This window comes from Oryzias latipes, chromosome 11, assembly GCF_053564925.1.
Source record: "Oryzias latipes strain Hd-rR chromosome 11, Olatipes_Hd-rR_3.1".
Lineage (NCBI taxonomy): Eukaryota > Metazoa > Chordata > Actinopteri > Beloniformes > Adrianichthyidae > Oryzias > Oryzias latipes.
In genome coordinates, this window is record NC_136247.1 from 14936818 (window position 1) to 14960165 (window position 23348).

The 23348-nt window shown below is 37.3% G+C and overlaps 2 protein-coding genes across 3 annotated transcripts; both read right to left on the reverse strand.

Moving 5' to 3' along the window:
- Positions 1-1853: 1853 nt before the first annotated feature.
- On the reverse strand, positions 1854-6987 carry si:ch211-171h4.3 (serine/threonine-protein kinase SBK1). Its single transcript, XM_004073882.5, has 5 exons — positions 6724-6987; positions 4260-4404; positions 3988-4190; positions 3751-3912; positions 1854-2499 (listed from the first exon to the last, which is right to left on the reverse strand). Exons 1-5 carry the CDS (start codon positions 6727-6729, stop codon positions 1894-1896), a joined length of 1122 nt encoding a protein of 373 aa, XP_004073930.1. The 5' UTR covers positions 6730-6987; the 3' UTR covers positions 1854-1893.
- Positions 6988-9374: 2387 nt separating this feature from the next.
- LOC101158459 (uncharacterized) lies at positions 9375-19377 on the reverse strand. Of its 2 annotated transcripts, XM_078955353.1 has the most exons (5): positions 19277-19377; positions 13121-13287; positions 12595-12690; positions 12340-12507; positions 9375-11626 (listed from the first exon to the last, which is right to left on the reverse strand). In XM_078955353.1, exons 1-5 carry the CDS (start codon positions 19281-19283, stop codon positions 11444-11446), a joined length of 621 nt encoding a protein of 206 aa, XP_078811479.1. In that variant the 5' UTR covers positions 19284-19377; the 3' UTR covers positions 9375-11443. The 2 variants fall into 2 exon arrangements, with proteins under 2 accessions (XP_078811479.1, XP_023816104.1); XM_023960336.2 differs by lacking the exon at positions 19277-19377 and having other exon boundaries at positions 13121-13424.
- Positions 19378-23348: the final 3971 nt, after the last annotated feature.

The following is a 23348-nucleotide window of genomic DNA, read 5'->3' on the forward strand; positions in this document are numbered from 1 at the left end:
TCCTGTTCTCCCTCCAACTGCACTGAATTTTCTGCTGACTCCTTCCCACACAAGAAAAGACTGTTTGTGGCTAAAATGTCTCTGATACTGAAAGTTGGTGCCAATGGAAAATTAAGTATAGTATAGAAAACATACTCTACATTCAAATTTCCTCTTTACTTCAGTGACTGCAGTGTTTTAGTGCTTTATAGCAGCAGAGATGAGCTGGACTGGACCTCAGACGTGTTTGCTGCTGTGAACACTTATGACCTAACGTGACCCTCTCAAGTCTTTTCCCAAATATTGCTGCAGTGGGATGACCACAGCAGCAAAGATGACGACACAGCAGAATTGCAGTCTTAACAGAACTTATTTCCAAATCAAACTTTAAAATGTAACCATTACAAGTATTATTTTGATTTAAAGAAAATGTAGGTGAAATCACTCTAAATCCACAGTTTTAAAAATACGCTTTTTGTAGATGTGTCTGTTTTTAATGGTAGTATGGTTACAAATATCAGCTAACCATAAAAAACTCCCAAAATCTTTTTCTTGTGAAGATTTTTCTCCAGATTTTTTTGCTTCACAACTGTGATTGTTGGTGATTGGCTGGGATGGACTGTTAACCAGTAAAGCGTTAAAATAACTCACCAAACCTTTTTTTTTGAAAGACCAACATGCTTTAAGAAGTACTTTTTGTTTTCTGTTTTGTGTTCAGCTATCAGACAAATCTGTGTTAAAAATGACCTGGATGTGTTTTGAAAAGCTTCGACTGCCTCTGGTCAGTCCAAAAATGGTTAAACAGGTGTAACCAGCTCACCTGGCAGTTGTTAAAACACGCCCAGCGTCTGTTTTTTTATACCAAGAGTCAAACACTGTGACTTCCTGTTTGAAGCAGGTTAAAAAAAAAAATTCTAACTGGAGCCAGGTCAGTTCAACAAGTGGCCACTAGAGGGTTTATAACACAATAAATCTTTTAAATTTACAACAAAAAGGAAAGATAAAAAAAGAACAATAAAAAAACAATAAATATTAATTAATTAATTTAAAATAATTCTTGATCTGGTTTCTAAAACCTTTTCTTTTTCATTTTTATACCTGCTAACAACACTATTGAGGGTAAAATCTTGTGACTGTCTAAATGTCAACTTGTCAACAGTTAGCTTTCTCTGGATGTTTTTATGCCTATTTTCAGAACGTCCAGGATTTGGAAACCATTTTGTTTTTGTGTGTGTTTGCTTGGCCCATGCTGATGTACAATGCTAAGCACCATTTTCTGAGAGTAAAATGTGATTAAATCTGTTAATTTGCCCTAATTGTGTCCTGTGTCTAATGTCTGGTCTCCAACATTCCTGCTTGGAAGTTAAAATATTACATGTAACCCCAGAAAACCCACTGGGTCAAATTTGGCCACTGTTTCATGTATTTATTTAGTTTTAATTGTTTTATTCTATTGTTGTTTTTTGTCTGATTTCATTTCATTTTTGTATGTTAATTGCTGTTGCCATAAATAAAGAGAGATAAAAAAGTAAATTGAACTTTAAAAACCCAGAAGAAAATTGTTCTTGGGTTTTTCAGGATTTCTTAAACCAATCAAGAATCTGAAAGTTCAATAATTGATGTTACTTGATCCCCACCAGGCGGTTCAGGTTAGATTATTTATTTCTTGCTTGCTTCCAAAATTCAGCTAAAAGTGTTAAGGGCAAGATCAAGGCTTACTGATAAAGAGGGTCTGGAATTGTAAACCTTACTGTAAAAATCAATTAAAAAAAAAACAATTAAAAAAATCTCTAAAAACTAAACTTTGTGAAATACCAAAAATATTAATACCAAAAATATGTTTTATTAATAATCAGCACAAAGTTCATAGGGAGTCAGAAGTCTTTTTTGGTTTTATTGTTTCTTTTCTTTATTCTAACGTTCTCCTCTAACTTCCTCCTCTTTCACAGAACTGATTGCTCCCTTTTTAGTACTCCTCTTCCTCTCCTCCTCCAACCTCATCTTCTCTTTTGCCTTCATCCAATCTCCTCCAAGGAACCTCAGAGCTTCCTCTGGACGCCCGCGAAGCTGCGGCCTCGGATCGAGGAGCGACTGGAAGAAGGAGCAGGCCAACTGGGTGAAACATGCGAACTGAGGCGCCAAAGCCGGGCAGTCTTTTGACTCCTGATTGTCCGGTTCTGTTTGAGGTTCTGCCCTCACATCCTCTTCATCCCTGGAGTCTTTTGCTTGTTCAAACCACTCACGATACTTCTGGTATGAGTGACAGTGATTTGCGGTTTCTTCCCAGGGGTGGCTGCCAGTGAGCATGGCATAGGTCAGAATCCCCAGCGCCCAGCTGTCTGTGCTGGGCTCCACAGAGACCCAAACTCTCTTTCTGTTTTCATTTTTCTCCATCAAACCATCATTCCCGTTGTTTATGCTTTCCCAGCTGTCCTTGTTTCCTCGAGCAACTTCAGCCTCAGGTGTGCAGTAAGGAGAGCTGTACCAAACCTCCGGGACTCTGGTTCCTTTGGCTTTGACCTGCGGTTAAAACTATTCAGTCACTTCATTCTATTAAGGATGTGTTTTTTTTACTTTTTATTTAAACACTGATTAACTTTTTTGTTTGGAAGTCACATGGTAGTAATGTATAGTATTTCGCTCCAACATTACACATTATTTTTGGAAACTCTGAATACTTTAAAAATATATATATATTTACCATTTTTAGCCCTCTGCACTAAAAATAATTCAAATTCAAAACCTTGAAGCTAAATTGGCTGAAAAGGCTAAAACAGCAAAACACCTTAAGCTAAAAGCTGTAAAGCTGTTTTCTGTTAAAGAATTTATGACTGCACACTAATTAAATGGTAGATGGATCAGGATCAGGATCAGGATCAGGATCAGGAAACTTTATTGTCATTTTATCATGATAAAACAAAATTAGGCTCTCTGGTCCCGGGCCAGCCGTTTACATTCAGACATAATAAATATAGTATCAATAATGATATCAGACTGTTACGGAGTATTGCGGTAGACGTTAGAGCTTTAACTTGCTAGTTTCGCTGAAAAAATATACAACAGAAGCTATATTGTGCTGATAAAAGCTGAAGTGGTCAATTAATGGCTAAATATACAGTGGTGCCACCATTAAAGAAAAAGAAAAAAACTATATGAGAAAAAACCTGTAAATTATGGCAAAAAGGTCAACATTTTAAAAAGAAATAGTCTTGCTTTTTTAAATAAAGTTGTAATTTGAATGGAGGAACAAAATTGAGTTTTAAGCGAGATCCTTATGCAGTGCGATGTCCATCTGATTTCTCTAAATTGTCAACATCAATTAAACTCTTCAAATGTTTTTGTTGAAACATTATAAAAGCTAGATGCAAAATCATGACTTTTTTTTTATAAAAGTTGTATGACTTTGGTCTCGTAAGATTTTGACTTTTTTCTAAGAGTTTTAATTAAATTCATTCAATTGTATTTATATAGCCCAATATTACAACATTGGTCGTCTCAGTGAGCTTCATACTTTTACAACTTTATTCTCATATATATTTTTATTTTCCTTCTTTTATGGTGTCCTTAATGGTTGGTCTAAAAAGCAACAGAAACAGACTATTTTGAAAAGATTTGAAAAGTTTCATGACACAAAACAATGAGTCAATGCCAAGTTAAAGGCAGAATCTCCAACTGTACGCATTCAAATGTTCATTTATACTAAATGAGCTAAAAACAAACAAAATGTGAATGTTTTTTTAAATATTATGTAAAGAATGTTTTTGTTCTGACCATGCCAAAGTCTCCCAACTTGACCCATCGGCAGGCGGAGTCACAGAGGAAGACATTCTCCGGTTTGAGATCTCTGTGGACGAAACCAAGGGAGTGGAGGTGGGAGAGACCCCCACACAGCTGGGACACCACCCGCTGACAGCAGTCCTCCTCCATGCCAAGCTGAAGAACTCACAACGTTCATGTCATGAAAAATTCCTCTGTCCATGTCACCTTTGAGCTAAAATGCGTTTGTACCTCAGGCAGGATGACGTCATAGAGGTCTCCAAAGAGGCTGGCCTGTTGAGCAAACACGTAGTGTGAAGGGGTGAAGTAAACGATTCCCAGAGCTCTGGTCAGGGAGGGATGAGTGCAGAACGACAGAGAGACGTTGTACTCCCTCAGAAATGAGAAAAGCGACGTGGACTTACGAGGGAAGAACTTCAACGCCATTGGCGTACCTGCAGAAAAAGATCGCCATTCATCCTTTTCTCTGTTTTGAGGGTTTAAAAGCATCTGAACTTCTGTACCTCTTTTCCTGTGTACAGCCAGAGTAACTTTCCCGTAGGAGCCCTCTCCCAGCGGCTTCAGGAGCTGGAAGTGTTCAGACGTGTCCATCGCTGTTAGAGACTGAGCCGTCAGGTGGCACATCTCCTCTAGGAGCTCTGCAGCAGCCTGGACATGCAGGCAAACATGAGTTAGGCACATAAGCTATTAAAATGAAATGTAAAGAGTTGAACATTTTCTTTCCAGCTGTTGTTGATGTATCCATAAAAAAAATATCAAAAAATGACTATCCAGGCTGGCAAGGGTCATGCTTTAATTCAGACTATGACTGGAAATTGGAATTTATATAAAGACCGACTCTAATGGAAGACATATATTTAGAAAATTAAACAGAAAATTGCATTTCTGAGTATTTCTTCATTCAAAGAATTGTGAATCAGGAGCAGACAATAAAATGCAGTCTGAAAAAGAGCTCATTTGTGACTTTGAAAATACACTGGCCAGGCCACAAGCTCCCTGCTCCGCTCCATTCTGATGCATCCACAAATAGATCCATGGACGTTTTCCTTTTTCTCAGCTGAGCTCGTATCAACACACTGCGGCTGGGCAGCTCCATTATTAATCGCCTTTTTTGTACCAGTAATGATAAATTAGTGGTGTGAGGGGCTTTTTGGTTTGATGAAAATGTGATGTAAATGAGCACCTTCATCCAAGACAGCACTGAAAATACGCCAAATGACACTCAATAAAACATTGAAGATTCAAGTTTTCTTTAGAATTGAACATGAATTTGAAGACTTTTATTTGCTCTGAATGCTTTAATGATAGTCTCCGGAGGGATGGCATAGTAATCAGATTATTAATCTCTGTTTTTCCTCGTTGAAGCAAATCCAACCGTTGTGGCAACGATGGCTGCCATGGTAACACTGACAACACTAATCCAGGAGTACAAACAAGTCTGTTAATAGCTTGGTGAAATCCTTTCAAGCTCATCCCCGGGTTTTGTCTGTTGATGCTTCCACTACAGCTGGCACCCTTGGGAGCTTCTTAGGATTAGGTTTCAGGGTGTCCAGCCAAAACAGAGGATGGTGGGGTGTTGAGGTATTGAGGAGGAGGGTTCACAGCTCATCAATGAACTTAAGTGCAGGTCTACAGTAAAGTCTAGTTCACACAAACAGCATAGAAAACAATGAGTCACACGTATTTGGACTGAGTTTGCACCACCTGTCCACTGAATTAATATTTAGTACACATTAAATGACTTTTTCTCTGAGCATTTCTATATCAGTGGAACATTTATTACAAATAAAACTAACTTTTTTACGCTGAAAGTGTCGAGAACAGGACACCTTTTTCATTATGCAGCAATAATTAAATAGCATTGATTGAAATTTCTGAATTTTATTTTTTTTGTTGTTATAGTTTTTGGTTTTTAAGTAAAATACTACCTGCACTGTATTGTACAGTTGATTTTAACTTCAAACAACAAGCTTTTTTTTTAATATAAGAACATTTATGCAACAATATTCCAGCTGAGGCAGAACTATCCTGTTTGGTTTCACTCAGCAAGAAAATACATAGTCCTCTGTTTCTTTTTTCACTCTAAATGTATTGCTTCCATACCGTTTGTTAGTCTATAGAACTCTACTAAATAAAATTTCCTGTTGCATTGTATAATTTTTTGCTCTAAATTATGATCCTAGCCTGCAGAATGAAGGAACAATTGAAGAAGGATAATATTAGTGTATCTGATTATTTGATTACTTCCCCATATTTTAAGTCACCAAAGTCATTCATACAATCTCATTACTGTGGGCTCAATAGAGCTGTAAAAAGGAAAAAATGTGTATGACAATCACAACATGTTTACCTCTCAGAGTGTGAACATGTTTTCTGCTACACAGAGACCACTTCACAGAGTCAAAGTGGGACTTAGATGTACTATTAGTGTCCTTAAACTTCTGAAAGCTCAGCATATGGGATTACAGCCACAGTCTTGTCCTGTGGTCATCTTACTTTAGTAACACGGGGCATCAACACTTGTAAAATATGCTTTGCAAAGATAGTCATATAATAGTAAGGAAATTGCCATTTTTTTGTATAATGGGGTGTTCAGAATGTTGTCGGATAGAAACGATTTACAGTATGTGGAACGAGGTCATTTTGGGGGGTTGGTGTCCACTAATAGTTTTTATTCTGACACTGGATTATGTTGTGCACAAATGGTTTGATTAGTTTCAAAAGAGCATAAAGAGAAGTTTCCCTGCATGCCTTAGAAAGTACTAATGTTTTTGATTATGTTAAAGGACTCAAATTACAAATATGTAATTAAAAATGTCATTTGTTGTTACAAAAAAAAGTTTCACTATTTTTAAAAGTGTCATGTCCCAAATGTGATGTAAGAAATGTGAATTTTGACATATCAGCGAGTCAAAATCATGCCAGTTTTGCAGCAGTGAGGGAATCCCTGCCTCTGCTTGAACTTACAGTCATCTTGCTGCTGTGGCTGAGCTCAGTGGCGTTGCTCCTCAGTCAGGAATCTGTCCGACATAAATCAGCATTCTGCAGCAGTGCAAACGCCCAAGGTGTCCTCTAAGTGCTCTAGTCACCCTGCAGCTGGGAGCGTGTCACGCTGCTGCTGCTGCTGCTGTCAGGGCTCAGTTATACCCCTCAACGCTTCCACACCGTCTGACGCTAGGGTGTCTGCTGCAGAAGCGACTTTTGTCCCAGAGTGGTCTGTCCTCACCTCCACCCCCAGGCTGAAGCAGAGGGAGGATCCAAACTCGTACGTGTTTTTTGGTCACCAAAAGTGTGACCTTTTTTTAGACAAAACAAGCGTCTTGAGTATCTATTTGATCCCGTGTTTAATTTAATAGGAATTATTCAAATTCAAAATTCAAAAGCTTTAGAAAAACAGCACAATGACAGCATCAACTTGCAAATTATTGAAGCTTTACAGAAAACTCAAAGCTCTTCTTGTGGGTCTAAAAATAATACATGTGTTAGTTGTTTTGTTTACAAAAGCTTTTTCTTGGCTTTAAATTACAACATTGTAATTAATGTGCTTGATAAAATGGACGATCAAACACAACTAAGTTGATTCCCTAATTTTCACATGCAAACAAAATGTAAAAAACAAAATGTCTTTTTCTGTTTTTATCAGGCAGCAGTGGATGAAGTTTATTTTAAAAAAATCATTATGGAGAAAAGTCTCTTGAAATAAAAGTGTGCTAAAACAGAGGTTTACCAACTTATAGTGAGCTATTTTTATAACTTTTAAAAATCTACAGAATTTCTTCCCCAAGAGACTTTAGAGATTTATATTTTATCTTTAAAGTCTACACGTTTTTGTTGTTACTTTTAAGTAATATTGGTCATATAATTATTTTTTGTTTAGCTTAGACCAGAGTTAGCATGAGTGTGTTCACACCTGCACTCTTGGTCCGGACCAATGTGGGACACTAGCATTTAGCTCTGAATTGGTCAGACCGGGTGCCTGGAACGATCCTTCAGGGAAAGCAAACTGGAGCAAAGGCAGAACAAGTCATTCTGCCGTGACATAAACTCCACACTTAAAAAGACATTAAAGTTCCCTCGATCGGTTTTCCTATTTGTATGTTTATGAGCATATTCTGAAAAAGTTAGCACTCTTAATCTCTCTAACAACATTTAAAGATACATTATATTACATTGTGTTCTTATATGTAATACTTGTTTATTTTTACCAACAAATGTAGTTTAGTTATTCCACAAATGAAATCATGAGACGTATTAGTCCATATTTTATGTCTGGAGAGCAGAGAAGAGTTTGGAGTAATTAACTGGATATTTTTCACATCTGGCTTTGATCATTTTTTAATCTGGGTGTTTTCTGGAACATCTTTACAGGAACATAAAGTAATTTTCAATAGTATATCCCCTTGAAATTTCCATTTTCCATTCCATCCTCAAAGGAAAAACACACTAACTTTCCAGGTTGGGACATTGTCTCACTCTAAACACACAATCCTGCCTTTCTCTCATTCCGGTTGTTTGAATTATGATCCTGTAGAGGGATTTTCCTCAAACACTCCTGTTTCTGCATTCCTCGACTGTGACCACAGTCCACACAAACTCGACATGTATTCCAGAGGAGGCCTGCATCAATTAAAACTGAAGTCTGTCCTCGAGTTAGGTCATGTCTCATGCCACATGTCAACAATATGCAAGTCACTTTAGGTTAGCTCAGTTCATCCTGGAGTTCACAGCTGAACGGTTCACCCCCCCTCACACAGTTCTCATGCTATGTGGAACCAAAGGAGGAACTCTGACATTTTTCAGTGGAAGTGCTGCTTGGCCGTGATCACTCCGTGTCATTAGTTCTGCATAAAGATGGTGACCTCACTAACTAAATGTTATTAGGGTTCATATTTTCCCTTCGGGTTCACAGAGGCAACGTTGTAATCCTGTTATGTTTGAAATAAGCATGGAAACTTAATGTATGTTTGAATGAGTGCTCAGGAAAACCAAAGGACATCTAAATTGACTCTGCTCTTTAAAGTGAAGTCTCACTGGGCAGCAAGAACTAAAGACTTGTGGGGAAAATCACAGCTCAGTAAATGTTTTCCATATTGTTGTCGCCGAACTGTACATTAATCATATAAGATTTTCGGTTCTCTAATGTTGGCTATACATGTGGGTCACTCAGTCCAGATGAATAGATTTTTCTGATTCAACAACCCCTGATGGTTCAGAGCACACATTTCTATTGAACTAATATCACTCTACAGAAACTATGTCCTAGAAAACAACAGGTTTTTTTTGTTAAAAAGGGCATAATCATAATAAAAAAGACTACTAGGAATGGCTTTGTTTACCAATGCATATTAAAATGGGAACCATATTAATTTTTAAGTGTTTTTAAAATGTGCAATCTTAATTACTTTAATAATTTTGCTTATGTTTTATAAAATTATTTTTATTCTTTTTGTAATTTTGTATATTGTCAAGCACTTTGAATTGCCCTGGGTATGAATTGTGCTTTATAAATACACTTGCTTTCTAGCTTTCTTGCTAAAAAGATCAAAAGGTGATTGGATCATTGTCATCCAAGTTGTATTTTTTATCCAATATGGTGACATAAACAAAGTCACTTGATTGCTTGCAGCCAAAATTGACAAAAAATTTAATCAATTATCAATTTAATAGCAGCATCATGTTACAGGAAGAGCATACTCAATGATTAAAGCACAGTGTTAAAAAATGAACAATTTTATATTTAATGTCTTCGAGTAACAATATGCATGACATATTTTCAGTTATTGGAAGAGTACAAATTAAATAAAAAGTCATGTTTAATGAAAGAAATTCTAAACAAATCGAAATGTATAAAAAATACAAACCTTATAAATAGTATTCAGTAAGTGATTACATGACCATACTTCAATATCCATATTAAATACTGTATAAAAGAATAAACATAAAGGTGAGATGCCTGCATCTCCAAATAAACACTAATAAATGACATGAATACAATACATAAATAAGATGCTAAATAAACAGTTAAAAAAATAATTGTTTTTCTATTTTTTGTCATTTAGCTCATCAAACAGATAAACACTTATCAGGCACGGTGAATGTAAACAGTCTCAGGGAGAACAAAAGTAACAGGTACCTCTGCACAGTGCGTTTTTTGTAAACCGTTGGCTAATCATTATGGTCCTTATTGTTCCTCAAATGTAGATGTTTGAGCAAATTACTTGTTCAGAACTGCATTTCTTAAGAGTCAGCTGTTGCAAACTTGGCTTGTATATTTTCTGCCATATGAAGCTTCACTTTTACTGTCCGGGTATAATTCTGGTTTTACCCCAGTATGCAGCACTCAACTTTATTTTCAGCTTAATGTAATAATTTTCCAATAAATACTGTGAAGGTTTAATCAAGCTATCGCTTGCTAATATAGGTCTAATTTTAATTATTTTCAACCTAAACTTCACTTTAGACACTAAGAACTGGTCAAGTGGTTCAGCGGCCTCCTTTAGGCCTCTGATTGAGATTTCTGTTGGGTCAGGTGGGCTCGTGTTAGGGCTTATCGTGAACATGTGGCTTATTTCAAGAAGCAATATTCAGCCAAGGTCATAAAAAGCCAGATAGCGGCCAAGTAAACCTGCATATGTAAGCTGTATACGGGTCAAACATTCTTAGTAAAATGGAAACTGTGCTCAAGAGGAATTTTAAATCAGTATTATAGAAATGAGCTCCAGCTAAAATTGTTACAACAAAGAAATTCCCTAATATTAAAAGCACATAATAATCCTTATACCAATATTTTTCCAGTATTGTCAGTATTTTCAGTATTTCCATTCATCTTTGAATCCATTTTATCCCTTTCAGGGTCACGGGGCTGCTGGAGTCTATCCCGGCCACTGTGTAGACTGGCCACCTGTCCAGAGTCCCCTGCCTGTCACAGGGCCACAATCACACCCCTCTGGCTCCTCCCTATTGCTCCAGTTGTAGGGGTATTTGAAGCTATAGTGATGTCCAAAAGTGTTTTTTAAACTGGAGCCGTAGCGATTTAGGCCGAATCCGGATTGCCTCCCTGCTCCTCTGGCTCCTCCCTATTGCTCCAATTGTAGGGGCATTTGAAGCTGTAGCAGTGTCTGTCAGTGTTTTTTCAAGGAGGAGCCATAGCGACTCAGGGATGGCTGTACACTATACACTAACATAGATGACGACAGATGATGTCATCAAGCGGTACCAACATTTGAATTTGAAGACACTATTTTTGCCATATCTCTCTGCTTGGAGGGATAAATGTAGGGATAGGGAGAAGCTGTAGGGGTAGGGGAAAGTATCTGGATTCGGCTACAGTCTTACAAACTAACATCCGATCATACATTGTTGGATAAAATTATTCATACCCCTTGTTTATGAATCATTTTTGTTGTACACTGTTAAGTGTCATAATTGCCCCACAGTAGCATGTAAACATTCTAGTACGGCACCATGGGATGTGGAACCAGAACTCATTGGGAATCTAAAGTTATTATTATTTTTATCATTATTAAAGTTGTGAAATTTTGCTCAATATATGATGCTTAAAAGAGCAATGTGACAGCTGCAGTTTCATGACCTTCAGGCCATCAGTTGGGTTCCTGTGTTAGCATTATTGCATTCCAGCAATAAGCCGCTTTACAGTGGTTACAGCGGAAAAGCACTGGCCAAACATTTAACTCAAATCCTTTATGCTGCAGCCAGATCTTCTTCTGATCAACAATAAAACCCTTTTGGACCAACGACAAAATACTTTTAGCTGCTCAGAAATTTCCACGGAAAGCCGGGTTGCATCAAAGGCAGTGGGGACAACAGGAAATGATGGCGATGAGGGCAACAAAGGAACTTCTTCTTTGATCTAAAAAGGAGAGAGATGGCAAACATGATGACACATTCAGTTGTTTTATTCTGTAGCTTGTTAAAAGCTAAGACTTGAACTTTTATAGCTAAAATAGTTTAAATCATAACTGCTTCTAGTTTCTAGAACAAACAAAAATTATTGCAGAAATACATAAAAGAAAAATGACAGGTATAAGTTTTTGATATAAATTACATGAGAACCTCATTTCGAGTTCTTCAACTTTATTATGCAGTCTTTTTTTTATTTTAGATTTTTGCATATCATAATTTGGTTTTCAATAAAACCTGTTTGCATAAATTGTAACACAGTTTTTTTAAACATTATTTGAAAGCTTATTCTACTATTTAATGTTTCTCCAAATTTGGTTTTGAAAGATTCACATAAATGTAAAATGTAAGTGATGCTATCACTTGAAATTGTTTAGAAAAGTGCATGATATTCAAGAATTCTGCTGCATAGTAATCACACATAAAATCCAATGCAGTCTGAGAATGTAAATTTAATAGTTTTGTTAGTTATGATCTCATATAATTATAGCAGCACGTTGGGTTTCAAAATCAGATGAAGGTATTGTAAAATTCTCACAAGCAAAACGCATTAAAAGTAAATGCGCTAATACAAACTGCTGATACTGTAAATTCTGCATTTTGTTTAATTCAACATTTATTTTATTTTATTAATGTTTAGGGCATGTTTAATGCCTCACTCACCTGATGCAAAGAGGCAACGATTAGGTTGGACAGGTGTGCAAGGTGATTGATGGCGCCCTCATCTGACTGAAAAGGCAAACTGAAATTTTCTTTCACCGTTTTTAGCCAGCTCTCATGCAGCTTGAAGGATTCAGTATATCCATACAGTAAAGAGAGTGACTCATTGACCTGCAGAGCCAAGAAGAGTTTGTCTCTCAGTTGACAAGATATCCACATCATTTTTCAACAAAAAGAAAATTGTGACGATGTGATTACCTTCAATGAGGAGAAGTGGACAGCTGTGTGGCGTATATGAGGTAGACTCTCCAGCCTGTGATCCACAACCTCAAAATGTTTCAGTCCATCATCTGTCTGTTACAAACACAAAGGTACAGGCATGAAGCATACATTTTTTGACATTTTCATTACTTTAATAATATTTTATTATATTTTAAATGATGATTGGTTGAAAGAAAGCATCATTTTTAATGCGTGTGTTCTGCAAAAAAATAGAAATATGTTTTTTTACTTAAGTTCCCATGATGCACAATGTGGAAACTTTTGATGTAAGGCTATTTATATTTCAGCAACGTGTTGCAGATTGCTATGTATGCTGGTAGAAATATGACTATAATGAAACAAAGATTTGCTGTTGTACATTACAGTTGCATTGTGGGAGCTAGTTGCAAATATAGATTTTTTTGATTAACCAAAAGACATTTTTTTTTATTTTTAATATTGTTTACAATATCTGACTGAGAAAAAGGGTTGCTTGCAATAGTGTGATGAGATCCGACGTTACCAAGCCATGAAGTTTTTTTGATGAGTTGATCAATTTGTCCACTTGATGAATCATCGACCCAAACACGCCACAGAGGGAGAAGTTCTGGGTGGGACGAGCCGAGGAACGGGCGAACAGCTCCACCAGAAGCAGCAGGCGCAGCAGACACAAGGCTGACTCATGGATCACTGCACACATGAGACCAATGGACAAGTTGGCCCACGAGGTCTGGTTCAAAGAGTAAACAAAGCGATCCAGTAAAGGAGTTAATGTGCACTGACATTCCTAAGACAGGTGCCTGATGGCTGCGGTCAGCAGCTGAGATTTCCTCCATTTTTCTCCAAACCACAAAGCATTTTTTTTCAATTTCTTGACCTAAAAGCAGCTGCTGCAAATTTTTCAGTCTGCTTGTCACAACACCATTAAAGAAGTCAAACAAAACATGCGACCTAATTAAGATGTTCACATTTACAGTTAACTGTGACATCAGATAAATGTAAGTGACTTGTGGTCTAGACGAATAGTCATTCTCAGAGCCTGATAAGAGCTGGAACTGACAGATTAAAGCTCTGCAGCGTGGGCGAGCGCTAAGACACCAAACAGGTCAGATGCTGCTGTTTTGTGGAGCAGTGGGATGGGTGTGGGTGTGTGCGCGGAGGAAACGCAAACATCGGAGCTCCTGCTTCTGGGAAATATCAATTCTGCACCATCAGATTTCACCAATCCCACCTCCAGTCCACAGCTCTCTTTAGCAAGTCTAGTCAAAGGCCAAATAAGAGCATTAAAGTACAAATTGGACAGAAACTGTAGTTTTTCAACTCTCTCTGGTAAAGTTTCCAAAAATTCCTTTTGTTCTTGATGGCTATAATACTACAATACTACAGCCTGAAGAGTCAAATAATGATCATTAGTATTCCTCATTTCTCAGCCTTTAAGTTTTGAAACTCTGTCCCAAAGCCAACTCAACTATGCTATTGTTAAACCCTGGTTGCCATAGAAACCTGTGGTTCAGCACATGTGCTCATCAGATGTAGTAGCAGCTAATCTGGTAGAGCTGTGTTTCTTTGGTTTTTCTTTTTTTAATCATTAAAAATCTGTTCAAATCGAGGTGAGTTCAGCAAAGACTAGAGTTGCCTGTCAGATACGTTTAACCTCACAACAGTAAACGGGTCTTTTCAAGCTCCCTGGTCAGGAATGAAGACGAGTGTCTGCCATCCAGTCTGACTCAGATTTATCTCCACTGTGACCTCAGAAAGATGACACCTCGCGCTGCACTCTTCATTGAGAAAGCAGCCGCTTTGTCAAAAGCCTCAGGCCAGGCAGACACTTTTACTTTTGCTAATTGCAGCATGGAGGTCAGAGGGGAACAGTGAGCAAACCCCTCTGTGTTTAGGAAATAACGTTTGTGTCTCTATTAAAATACTGTTTCGGATTTTTAACCTCAGTTTATCTGAACTTCAGGGTCAGAGCTTCTTCATGTTTTTGTTTTTCTGAACTCAGACACTTTCATTTCAGAATTTGCCCAACTTTTTCCCACAACCTGAAGTGAGACAGCGTTCCCAAAGTGTCTGTTTTCATGGCAGGACTTTGGCAGGAAGACAGAACAGAACTGTGTCAGCCAGATGCACTGTAAGGTTTGTGACTGCCAAAATATTTTGTTCAACTTAAGACTGTCCCTTTGCTAGTTGTTGTTAACTGATTTTTTTATCTGTTAAACTGATTTTGAACCTTTTTTGGGGGGAATTTTCCAAGTTTTCTCATTTCCAGTCCATTTTCTGCATCAGAACATCATCATCTGATTTTAAATTTGTTCATTCTGAGCCTTGAGCTTGATAATGATGTGATTTATTTATTTGTTTGTTTGTTTTATATATTTGGTTTGTTTTTTACTTATTTGTTTAAAACAAAAGACAAAACAATAAAACGAACCAACCAAATTTCTGTGACAACGAAAATAGAACAGAAAGAAGACCTATTATACTTTTTTGTTTATACTTTATTGTAATTCTTAGTTTGGACACTAGGGGGAACTTGTGTGTTTAAACGATAGCTGAGTGTGGAAAAACAGTTTGGAGAGTACCTGCTTTTATCTGTTTTGCTTTTAAATATAAATGTTCATTCACTGTACTAAAAAGACTTGCAAGAAATTTTGCAAATAAAATTCTGCATACGGTGTTTAAGTAAAACAAAAAGGGACAGCCAAAAACATTGCCAGAACATAATAAAAAGTCACCTCAAAATCAATCAAAGCCGCAATTTAACGTTTTTAGGTTTAACGGCCAACCAGGAACTGCTGCAGTTTCTTAGAGGGCCACTGAGGGATGATTTAATTTCTCCCCCCAAACTTTTGTGATGGTCACAAAACCTTAAAACACAATGTCAGCAACAGCATTTTAAACTGTAAGATCAATATTTCTGTTTAGCTTGGAAGGAAATGCTGCAGTGATTCACGAGTACAAAGTACAAATACACCACATACCAAACATTAGATGTACTAAACTGATACCAAACCTGCAAATAAAGTTAAAGATTTACCACTTTGCATGTGGTCCTTCAGTAAACAAACCTTTGTGGCCCTTTCTGAGACTGTAAGACTTTACTTCTTAAATTCTCATTTGGGAAATGGGTAATGATCATTATTGTCATGAATCTTCTGAGTGTAGTAAGTTTCTTTTTAACTTTAGAAGATTGCCTCTTTTGTTATCCTTTTGACATTTGGGGGGGGGGGGGGACTGTGCGAAATACACACACTGATCATCCTTTTGTCTATTTTCAAAGCATGCCCTGTGGTCTTTTCATTATATATATGCCATTCTTAGACAAAATGATAAAAAAAAATATGCTGTGACTTTTTATTGGACATAGTACCTGCAGAGCGCCAGGAGTTCGTTAGAAATTTGCCCCCAGAGTTGTGGGTGGAACTGTTGGAATGGAGCAACCCCCCCCCCCCCCCCCCCCCCCTTCCTGTCATATATTTGTTTACGTGCTATTCCATTAGTTTACAACCCCTCACACCCCCAACCTCAGATTATCAGTGCAACAACAAAAATGCCGAGCAATATTGGAATATTGGCCAAATTGGAATACATCAGCGGAGCAGGGAGCTTGTGGCCCGCCCATTGTATTTTCTGCGTCACAAATAAGCTCTTTTTTGAATGGCGATTTTTGTCAGCCCCTGATTCACAATGATTTGAAAAATGTAATTTGAGTTTAATTTTCTCTAATATGTCCTCCATCATGAGAAATAGTCCACAAAACTGGATTTTTGCTTTAAAAAAAACCCTCAAACCTTAATTCTCCATGTTAATAAATGATCAATCCTTCCAGCTGAAGCATTAAAGGCGGTGAAGGTCCCTCATCAATGGTCAGACTGTGATAGACCTCGCTCAGTTGAGTTGACTCAAACTCAACTTCATTTGGCTGTCGGAAAACTACTGAGGAAAAAAAAATCAGCAAAAACACTTACGGTAGTCTAAGCACACACACACACAGAGCGGAGCAATGTACAGTCATGTATCTGGCAAAGTATACAGCTGTGACAGCATTACTGCTCAAAGCGAAGCTGCCTCAGAGGCACAGTCAATGGGCCTCCTTTGATGTATTTAACAGGCCGTTTCATCGGAGCGCATTCACTCCAACATGACACGCAGACAAATGCGTGCAGTGTCTCACATAATCAGCCACTTCCACCGTTTCCGTTTGAGTCCGTGCCTTTTTCTTTTTTTTTTTTTTCTGCTGGGTCAGACAAACAAACACTGGAGTTTCCTGTGTGCACTGACTGAGAGCCCTATTTCCTATGCTCTCTTTACTTTTCCCCTTAAGGGAACCTTTGGCAGGTGCCTCTCTGAAGCTCTAAGGAACTTGATGAACTGCAGTTCTAAGGTTTGACTTTTGAACAGGTTTTCCATTCCTTGCTTCTTCTACAAGCGTAGAAATAACATATTTTTATTGTTTTATGCTGTGTGCATCTATTTAACAACCTTTATCAACTGGTAAAACCCAGCGTGGCAGGACTAAACGAATGGAAGTGGATAAAATCGTGTTTTGGTTCAAACCGACAGCCTCCAATAAGGTCTAATAGTGACATTTTATTTTATCTTCATAGACAATTTCATCAAGTTTAGCATCTATACATGAAAAAAACAAACTTTTACCTTTTCCAGCAAGTATAATTTCCTTTCCATGCTTACATCTTTAATGCATACCACAAAGTGACAAATGTTAAGTCTTAGACTAACAACTGGGCATAGTAACAAGGATGTTTCCATGTACTGTACACATTACTTAGCTCAGCACAGATTTAAAAAAATACACGATCAGGAATCTCGTGAGACTGCTGAATGTTTTGAAGACAGAATTTCCCAAAAAGTTGAAATTGTTTTGCAAGAAACACACAAGAAGCAAAAGAGGAACTTAGCTGACACTTTTTGTCGGGTTTGACAGGATTTAGAGTCAGAATGTGAGAAAGATTCTCCTGAATTACTCAGAATATTTACTCTGCAGGTGCTCTGTTATACCTTTCTTTTTTTTAAATTGACTGATTTCTGATTGATAAAAAACAAACCACACAACCTCTGCAGAAAACAGAACCGTGCACAGCTGCATTGTCACATTTTGCACAGTCAGTTGTTTCATCCACCGTGACGCACACAGTGTGACATCAGGATGCTGAAATCCCAGCTGCATTCTGGCAATGAATCATTGATTTACACTCACCCTCCTGGGAAACATGGGGTGAGTTTTTACCAAGCCTTCCTTAAAAATGCCTTTTGTTGTTCTCGTTTACAGTTTCACGGTGTGAAATCATCAGCTGCAGGTCAGTAATAACAGCGAAAGGGCTTCCAGTCTGCTGTGGATTTGAAGTTCCACATTTGGCCACAGGAGGTAGACCGGCTTTACTGCTGACTCATCAGTAAATGCATCATTGATCTGGTCCCATCAGCAGTAATTCAATTGGAGATGACATCACCGTCTGCCTGGCTTTTCCTAAGAGCGCGTGATGTCGCAATAACAGAAAGCCAAACACAAAACTCGAACAATCTTTGTCTAACCTTGAGTCTTGTTTCACTCTGAGGAGGAAGTCCGTCACATCTTCTGAGCTGTACGATATTTTGTTAAATATACTTTCTTGGTCTGTAGTACTTTCCATGTTTTTATAATTTTAATGTTCAAATGTTATTTTGATTTTTTTAATGTGCATCTGCATAATCAATGCTTTTTAAACTATGCACATCTTTAAAATTTCCTCAGAAAGTTCAGCAGTTCATCATTTCAAGCACGGTGTGTAAATATTGACTTTCTATTTAGCTCATTTGAAGACATTCATCTTAAAAAGTTGCTCATCTCATTTGTAATTTTTTTCATTGTGTATTTTAGCATAAAATGGCAGAAGTTTTAGTTTGAAATGTAACAGTTGATTATTGTATCACTTCCTTTGGGCTGAACAGGGATTTTTCAGATTTCCGAACAATAATAGTTAAGCATTTAGTTTTCATTAAGTAAGTTTGTTTTAAATATATATGTTTTGTTTTTTTAACCTTTCCTCACAGAATTCAATGTTTCGTCACTCATATGTATTTGTTGGAACTTTTATTTTTACCTTTGTTAGTTTACCTGTCTTACTCTTGTGCACTTTTCATATTAAAATGAATAAATATTACATTAATATTTAATATTCAGCATAGTCGGGGTTTGTATTTATATATTTGCACAACACTTTTTTTATATTTCCCTCAGATTTTTTGTGTATTTAAAAAACTTAAACTGCTTTATTCCTCCTTATTTCTTAGATGTTTAATTTTTTGTTTTGAGTGTTGGAATGACAGCTTAACGTCTATATTGCAGCACTTTTACTTGAAACTACAGGGGCAGTATAGTAGTACCTCTATCATCAACTTCAGAGCATGTGGGGAAAACCCCCAACACACACACACACACACACATTAACAATCAGCCAATGGCAGCATAACCTAAAAATCTAACAGCAAGTTGTTTGTAATCTCTCAGGAAAATCTGTTGAAAAACTTCCAAAAGTACAACCCCCCCCCCCCCCCCCCCCTTCATTCACTCTTAAGGTAAAAGTAAAAGTAAAGACTTTAGGTGGTGAATCCCCCCCCCACACACACACACACTGACACACATCATCAGTTTCCTTAAAAGAAACAGGAACAAACTTACGTTTCATCTTTGTGCTGTGGCTGTAGTAAACAAACGTCCCTCTGAGTCCAGTGTGAGGACTCCACGTGTGTGTGTGATTATGTTTGTGTGGACAAAATGTAAAAGTTCCCTTTTATAGCTTGGAGTATGACACATCACCTGAGTCATCAGCCATCGTCGCCATTCAAGCATCAACGCCCACGCTGCCTGGCCACCCCTCTTACCCCCACCACCTCCCCATTCATCTGAAAAAGCTTCTAACGTCTCTGCTGAGGTCATTCTCAGTGGGGTTATTCACATAAAACAGTATTTTAAGGATCACCAAATAATCTATGAAGTTATTTTACTTTTTACCTCCATCCAAAAAACTTTTTAATACATTTTCAAAATAATTTGAATTCATGTTAATCTGCTAATAGAATGTGTAACAAAGAAATGATCAAATTGGAAATGAGTTGAAGAGAAAAACTATTTAGTTTTAAATAAAGTTTTAAATTATCTTGTGTGTTTTTTCTGTCTTGTGGTTTTTGTGAGCCTCTATTCCCTCAAAAACAGAGAAAAGTGACACAGAAAGTGACACAGAAACTATGAATAAAGCAAATGTTAATTTTAAAAAGGCTTTTGATTGAACATTAACCAATTAAGTCAACACTGAAATAGAAAACAAAACTTTTCCACGAGGAAAGGAGGAAACATCGTCTCCTCTAACTTTTATGTTTATTTGATTTTATTTTAATTTTATATTTTAAGTGAGTGTTTTTAGGAGATCTATCTTGAAATTTTTTCACACTTAAGCAGATTGTTTTTTTATCCTCAGAAGTCAAATTGAATCACATGTAAAAACAAAGGATTTAAAAGCTTAGACAGCATGTTTTAAATCAAAATCTCCTGTTTTGTTTGTTGTTCTTTCACTTTTCTGTCTTGTAGAAAGGGATGTTGACCTGTTTTGGACACAGAGCCAAAATTATTTAAAGAGGGGCATCTACTTTCTGTTTATTAAGTGTATTAAGCTTCATAATGTGCTTTATGCTCCTTCATCAATTTGTATTTCAGTAAAACAGTGGTCTACTTTCCACTCGTCTTCTTTAAATGAGTAAAAGTTCAAAGCCTCCTGTTCTCATTTGTTGATTTTTCCTACCACCGCTACTCTGTATAGAAAAATGTGATTCCTGCAAATATAAAAAAGTAAAATACATTTGCTTTTTTTGCAAGTGGAAGTATAAATAAAGAAGTTTGTGGCTCGTGCAAAAAAAAACTAAAAAGATTAAGCTTAAGATGGCAATGTTTATTTAACCCACCAAAATGTATCACAGCAGCAAAATGAAGCTGAAAATACCAATACAAGTGCTCAACTACATATTGAAATTGAAAACTTCAGTTATAAATTAGCTTAAAAAATAGGTTTATTAATCTTTTATTCTAGATTAATAAAGTGAAGCCTCAGAGGACCATTTTTTTTTTTTATTACAGTGAAACCTTATCAAAACTTTATCCAAGTAGTTGTTAGTTTGGAATATTGTTTCAGAAAACTTCCATCCATCCATCCATCAAACCATTCATCTCTCATCCATCCATGGATTTCTGCAACTCATTCCAGTCATAGGGGGCAGAAAAAAAGAATGAGGAGTGGCCCAGGATAGTACAAACCCAGGGTACAACCAGTAGTGACAAAATGAATACATGTGTGATAAAGGACATCCAACCTATAAAGGATAGCTGATCTGTAGATCATCTTGGAAGGGAGAACAGGTGTGTCTTGACGTCCGTGCGGTATGTCATAAAAATAGAACGTACCATTGTTGTGCGTGGGGTAAGTGCATCGTGAAGTATTTGTAAGGAAAATGTGAGCTACATGCAAGACATACGGGTGGTGCTGTCGTACAGTGCCCAACGTATGGAGAGAAATTAGACTCAGTCGGATTTGTGCGTGCGTAATTCTTGATTTGTGCGTAAATTAGGATTTGTGTATGCATATTCTTGCTTTGTGCGTGCGTAAATTAGGATTTGTGCATAAATTTGGATTTGTGCGTGATTTGTTACTCACATAATACGTTTTGTGTATAAGTTAAAAAAATATAAAATGAAAAAAATACAAAATGCAATTTACGTATGCACAAATAAAGATTACAACAGCTTGAAACTACTTACACACACACATCTTTAAAAACACGCACGAATCCCTTGTTACGCACACACAAAGCCAAAGTTACGCACGGATCTACCGTGAGACTGTTTTCACGTCTCACAATTTCGTCCGTAAATGCTGCGTTTAAATACCAGTGGAATGCTCGGTCAGTAGAATTTTCCTATCAGCCTTCCCTTCTAAACGTATTTCCTTCAGTGGGTGTAGCAGGGCTTAAAAAAACTTTAAAGGAAAATAAAAATTATTATCTGAGAATATGACGTTCACTTTTAAACGCTAATATATATGTTAAAAGTATATTATTCTCAGAGACACCGAATTGATATAAAATGCGTAACAGGAACGACCAGTAGGGGGCACTGTTTTTTTCTTCCGGAAAAATCAAAGGCAGTCAGACTGAGAGAGTCACGGGAAGAATGGCGGCCCATCTCGGTGGTCAACGCCCCGAGGTAAGTAGCCTCTATGTTCAACACTAACATCTACTGTCTTCATGTATTGATTGAGTCATTGTCTGGATACGTTTAGAAGGGAAGGCTGATAGGAAAATTCTAATGACCGAGCATTCCACTGGTATTTAAACGCAGCATTTACGGACGAATTTGTGAGACGTGAAAACAGTCTCACGGTAGATCCGTGCGTAACTTTGGCTTTGTGTGTGCGTAACACGGGATTCGTGCGTGTTTTTTAAAGATGTGTGTGTGTAAGTAGTTTCAAGCTGTTGTAATCTTAATTTGTGCATACGTAAATTGCATTTTGTATTTTTTTCATTTTATATTTTTTTAACTTATACACAAAACGTATTATGTGAGTAACAAATCACGCACAAATCCAAATTTATGCACAAATCCTAATTTACGCACGAACAAAGCAAGAATATGCAAACACAAATCCTAATTTACGCACAAATCAAGAATTACGCACGCACAAATCCGACTGAGTCTAATTTCTCTCCATACCAACGCCACATTCTAAGTGGTAAGGTGTGAGTACTCCGTACCATGCGTGGGTTGTGCAGGTAAGTGCCTGTAGAACGCCTGTATAGGACGCCACACACTGATTGTCAGATTTCCTCAGTTCTACAAATCCGACTGCACGTGAGGAGCCCAAAAGGAGAGTGTACTCATTACGTTAACAGCATTAACAAGCTGCTTGCACAGACTGAAGAATTTGGTGGGGCTTAAAAAAGTGCATCTCACCTACAGTACTTTGCTCTTAATTACCCTTAAGTGTTGTTTTAGTGTTCACTATGACCTATCGCTCACAGCACGCCTGTAGAAAGTAAATATGCACGAATTTCTTTTCATACATTCAAAGATGCTTTGGTAGGTTTTGTAATTTGATAAATGAATTGATTTGGGACTAATCTTGACTGGTAAGTTTATATGAAGCTGATTTTGTTAGCGCAAAAATCCACAAAATAACCACAAATTTTAAAGTTCTTAAGGCAGACTTTATCATTGTGCTGTTTTCTTACTAATCAGGCAAAACATAAAGTAGTTAGAAGGCCATCCTTTATAAATTATATCTCCATTTTTACAGGTTTTCTAAACAGAAGACCCTGTAACTGATGTCTAGGTGTTTGGCAAAAACTGTAAAGTGTTGCAGTGCAGTTTCCATCTTAAGTCTTTTTTATTTTGTAAACGAGTGGCAACCTGCTTCTGTACTTAACTCTGTTTTGAATAATCATTTAGTTAGGTTTAGTCCCAAAACCTGCTTGAAAGTCAAGAGCTTGTTTTTTAGGTCGGCCACATTTCATTTTCTCAGTTTGATTATATCTGATTGTAGGTGGGAGCCGGTTTAGCTCGTGCTGGTTTGCGGCAGCTTCCGTCCATGAAACCAGGGTTCGACTCCGGGCTGCTCCCTGTTCCCCTCTCTACCTCTGTGCCAGTCCCAAGCCTGGTTTGAGAAGGTTGCATCAGGAAGGGCATCTGGCATAAAACATTGCCAAGT

Excerpts from the sequence above, each read along its gene's own strand:
- si:ch211-171h4.3 (XM_004073882.5), bottom strand. Across the intron at positions 4,191-4,259 it reads GGCTGTACACAGGAAAAGAG|GTACGCCAATGGCGTTGAAG; the intron begins GTACAGAAGTTC and ends CTTTTTCTGCAG. Across the intron at positions 2,500-3,750 it reads AGTTGGGAGACTTTGGCATG|GTCAAAGCCAAAGGAACCAG; the intron begins GTCAGAACAAAA and ends TTTTAACCGCAG.
- LOC101158459 (XM_023960336.2), bottom strand. The coding sequence starts at position 13,297 with ATGTGTGCAGTGATCCATGAGTCAGCCTTGTGTCTGCTGCGCCTGCTG. Across the intron at positions 12,508-12,594 it reads TCCACTTCTCCTCATTGAAG|GTCAATGAGTCACTCTCTTT; the intron begins GTAATCACATCG and ends TTGGCTCTGCAG. Across the intron at positions 11,627-12,339 it reads TCGTTGCCTCTTTGCATCAG|ATCAAAGAAGAAGTTCCTTT; the intron begins GTGAGTGAGGCA and ends TCTCCTTTTTAG.